Source organism: Haemaphysalis longicornis, unplaced genomic scaffold, assembly GCF_048455015.1.
Source record: "Haemaphysalis longicornis isolate Haplotype H1 unplaced genomic scaffold, Haemaphysalis longicornis Haplotype H1 scaffold_2, whole genome shotgun sequence".
Lineage (NCBI taxonomy): Eukaryota > Metazoa > Arthropoda > Arachnida > Ixodida > Ixodidae > Haemaphysalis > Haemaphysalis longicornis.
The window spans coordinates 152,864,015-152,868,349 of NW_027526295.1; the positions used below are offsets into that span (position 1 = coordinate 152,864,015).

At 47.6% G+C, this 4,335-nt stretch overlaps 1 protein-coding gene and 1 non-coding gene across 2 annotated transcripts; both read left to right on the forward strand.

The window, feature by feature from the left end:
• The first annotated feature begins 269 nt into the window (after nt 1-269).
• Nucleotides 270-1,312, forward strand: LOC144169342 (biogenesis of lysosome-related organelles complex 1 subunit 4-like). Its single transcript, XM_077698441.1, has one exon. It carries the CDS (start codon nt 323-325, stop codon nt 938-940), a length of 618 nt encoding a protein of 205 aa, XP_077554567.1. The 5' UTR covers nt 270-322; the 3' UTR covers nt 941-1,312.
• Nucleotides 1,313-1,799: 487 nt separating this feature from the next.
• On the forward strand, nt 1,800-1,872 carry Trnak-cuu (transfer RNA lysine (anticodon CUU)). The gene has a single exon. It is a non-coding gene; the product is annotated as a tRNA-Lys (tRNA).
• Nucleotides 1,873-4,335: the final 2,463 nt, after the last annotated feature.

Below are 4,335 nucleotides of genomic sequence, written 5' to 3' on the forward strand. Positions count from 1 at the left end.
TCCCCTTCCCTTCCCCCACAAGGCCTGACAAGGTGTCGACACCCTACGCCAGACAGTTCCGGGCCCTTTTCACCCATCTATCCCGTCGAAAAACCTAAGAGCAAGAGCAAGCGCTTTGGCTAGATTTGGCGCTTCCAATTTTAAACAGAGATGACTTTTTGTTGCAGCCGTGCTGCCATCTAGCAGGCGCAACAAGAGTCTAAAAAACACTTGTGGTGTGGTATGGTGCCGCCATCTATGGAAGAAGCGTAAAAACGCTAAAGAAACAAGGAAACGCCCCCTGTTTCAGCTGAACCACTGCGTGCGTGGCTGCGGAGCAAACATGGAGGAGGCCGCAGCTGCTACAGCTGCTGAAGGAGTATCGTCGGACGATGGAGAGAGCTGCCAATTACTGGAAGAACTCGCCGCCGACTACAGCCAGTTCTTCAAAGTCGACATATCAAACGAGAAGAGGGCGCTGGACGAGTGCATCGACGAGTTGCTCACGCGGCTGGACGAGTTCACTGGCCTCATCAACATGGTTCGCAGCGACGACACCCTGTGTTTGACGCACACGCTCCCAGACATCTGTGAGAAAAGCAAGGGCCTGGAGCAAGTGTTCAGTCGCATCGACGCGCTGGAAAGCTTTGTCGGTGTTGTGAAAGAGACTGTGGACGCAATGGAGGAAAAAGTGACCGAAGCGGAGAACGCTTTTGGTGGGAGCACCGTCAAAAAGTTCCTGTCGAGTCTCCCCTCTCCGCTGTTTGCTAAAAAGCCTGCTCAGCAGTACAAAAAGCAGCTACGTTACGAGGAACCGGAAATATTTCGCTGTTCCGACTACCTGTCCACGGTGTCCGCTGATGACCCGCTGCCCACGAGCGCCTCGAACTTCTCCCTCGACACTACTGCGAGTGACCGCAGTACTGAAGAGGACAGGACGCTTATGAGCCCAACCGAGTAACTAATAGACATTGAGTGAGATATTACGCTGCATTGCGTCACACTGAATTGATGCGGAAGGATATGCTGCGCATGAAATGTTTGACCGCCTCTAGTCCGTTATTAGGGTAGTATACATCTGACGCGCTGTTATATAAACACGCTCTTTCTCTTCCTGTGTGACCTGCAACGGAACAAGTGAGGGTTTATTGTTCTTTCTGATGAATTATCTCGTCCGTTCTTTATTAAATCGCGCTTGTAAAATTGCGTTATTTACACATTTACGTTATGCGAAGCTGCCTCATTACATGTAATGATGCGAAGTATTTTTCCGTCAAGTATGTTTACCATTCGTTTACATGTACAGAATTAATAAAAGCTATCTTGTTTCGGTCTTTGTGGTTTGAACGTTTGAATACAAACAGAAAGGGTGTTCGAAGCGCTGGAATGGCCGTAGCGATAGCAAAACGATGTTCGACGGTTGCGACGGCCGACAGCTGCGCGAACGATTGTGGTGGCAAGAACGCATCCCTCCCTCGATTCGCACCGCGCTCTCTTACACCTTACGGGTATTATGTATTTGCGCTGTTGTTTCTTGATTACAGTCTGAATGCAATATATACTGATATGTCTATGAACGTTGATACGTACGACCTCCTCGGAAAGAACGTTCGCTTTTGTACAGCGGCTGCTTCCGATCCCGACAGAAGCTGCGAGCCTGTTGTGTATTCGTGGCAAGTGCACATGCAGTGAATATGCTGCAATGGCGTATACGTTTCAGCAGTGCAAAAGTCATGTCGGCGTAACGCAAAGTAACAAAAGGGCAGGTAGTTTCTAATTGAGCGCGTTTAAATGTAACTTTGCAGCTGCCGTCACCGTCCGCCCGGCTAGCTCAGTCGGTAGAGCATGAGACTCTTAATCTCAGGGTCGTGGGTTCGAGCCCCACGTTGGGCGAGTTTTTTTTTTTTTTTTTTCTTTACGTTAAGTTTTTGGCGTACAATGTCCACTAGTAAATGGCGAGCGTGGTGATGCACGCCTCTATCCGAGCCACAACCACGCCAAAAACGGGGTGCACCTGGCCCGAAAGGGCGGAGCGTCGTCCAAACGTGGATGCAATCTACAATTTTTCAAATTTGACGTAGAGGGGTCGCTGGAGGAGTGCATCGACGATTACGAGTCGCGAATGACTGCTGTTTTTGATTGCGAGAAGTGGATACAATCGCACTTCGCTAGGCACTGTACGGCTAGCTGTAGTACACCCCATAGTGCTTTTCGGTGGGCTCAACCGAGAAATTGTGACGTGTACGCGTCTACGCAATAATGCATTTGCAGTACTCCTCCAATATAACCAGGTTACTGGCCTTACCGTTGTCATGTGGTGGGGGGTTTGGCACATGAGTGCCGCGCCCGATAGGTACTTATCGCAATTAACACCCGTAGCAGACGGCGAAGTGCACACGTTCGCATTCCCGAGTGCGACATACGTTTCTAATTTTGGAATTAGTTGCGGGGACCGCCTTGCGGCGATCCAGCTAGAGAAATAAATAGCGAAACTTGGCTGCGACGCCAGCACGCCACCCAATCTCCTTCTCTCTGGTAACGCAATCGCTCCGCCGCAACACCCCGACCAAACATGCTCTCCCAACGTAAGCCGGTGGCAACTCCTTAAGTAAAATTTTGTCGCAAAATTAAATTTTGTTTTATACATTTAAACTAAAATATAAATGTGACGCCATAAAACTAACGTGCAAAAATTATAATTTTTGGCACAGCAATCTATAAAAAGTATTAACTCTCAAAAACTGCTACGTTTGCGCACCAAAAATGTTTTTCAGCCTCCTGAAGATTGCTTTGAAAAAGCCGCCTTCCATTTTTTTGCGGACAAGAACTTTCGATCAAGGTGTACATGTTTTGAGGTGGAGAAAGAACCTTTTGCATACGTATTACGAATAAAGCATAGAGATAATATACTCCGATTATAGAGATAATATACTCCGAATAAAGGCCGTGATGACCAGTCAAGTAAATACGAAAAGAACTGGCGGGAGCTTCGAAAAAAATACTTGTCCAAGCAGACGAAAGAGGGCAGCAGCTGTATCGTCTTTGGTGGTTGGCATTTTTCTTTCTTTCAGGGTGGTTGGTTGAGGCGTCAGTGATGTCACGGAGCTTGTGCTTTTTATGTTTGTTGCATTGTTTGTTGTAGAAGCGGCGGTGCGGAATCATGGCGGAATCTAGAACAGGTGGTTCGGCCTCCACCGTGGGCTCGGCGCACTGTGGGCGCCACTGAGTTCCAAGATGTGTTCGTGTGTCCGTCTTGGTTTAGCTGGTCTGCGGGTGCTTTCAGTCGATGGCAGCATACGTGCGTGAAGTGGGTGATGCGTTAGGGCCCGGTAGGCAGCATTTGTGTTCGAAGGTGCGGTTGTGTGAGTGTCCCTCGTGTTTCAGCTGATCAGTTGGTGCGTACTTGGAAACAGTGCACATTGGTGATGTGCCCGGGCAACTGCTTTGAACGTCTGTTTTTTTTTTCGGTGAAAATTGTGCGGTTATGTGCCGCGCAGCTATGACGTGTGTTTGTGGGTTTGCCCCGTTTCGGGCTTCCTAACTGGGTGATTTGCTAAGGCACCGCTTCATTTCTTTTTAAACTCCCTTGCGAAGCCATACGAAGCTTGCTCCAGCAGTGCGCAGTTGATTAGTACCCCACTTCCCGTGAAGGACTACGTGCGGGCGCTGTTGGTTTGTTAAAAACTACTCGGTGGTTTGTTTACATAGATAGACTGAATGAAGGAAAGGACGAAATCGCTACACCAGAGTTTCCTTTGCGCGGTAAATGTCATCATACCCGCTGTTAGCAACCGCGAAAATGCGACTATGGTGAACGAATATGCTAAAAGAAAACACTCGTTTATGACCTAGCAGTAGTTAGATCCACAACTTTAGATTAATTTGCTGCAGTTAACGACATCTTTCAGAAATGCATAACCAAGTGATAAATGTGTGCTGGCACCAGCTACTTCATGGTTAAATTCCCAGCTGAGCTCAGCCATTCTTCGGTGGTACAGTGTTCGTTGGGAACAGTAGTGAATTTAACCGTAAATGAGCTCGTACCAGGTCATATTTACTCTTGGGTACAGGTCACAATTCAAATCCGTCGTATTCACTTCACCGATGCGTGGGACGTCTAAGTGGAAGAAGTAGTTTCATAACTGCAAATTTCTCCCATCGTTTGTGTGCTGCTCATAATTTTCTTGACTTTTGTAGCAATAAGCTAAATGTTAGCCAAACACAAGTACAATGTAGTGCCTGTGCAGGTAATCTCCAGAATTAAAACAATCAGCGGTTTTCTTTATTTGAAATTAGCCTAGCGGTCATTAACATAGAGACTGCAATGCACACAGAAAAACATTAAGGGAAAGCAGC

What these genes read in the sequence shown, in the direction of transcription:
- LOC144169342 (XM_077698441.1), top strand. Translation starts at nt 323, where the DNA reads ATGGAGGAGGCCGCAGCTGCTACAGCTGCTGAAGGAGTATCGTCGGAC.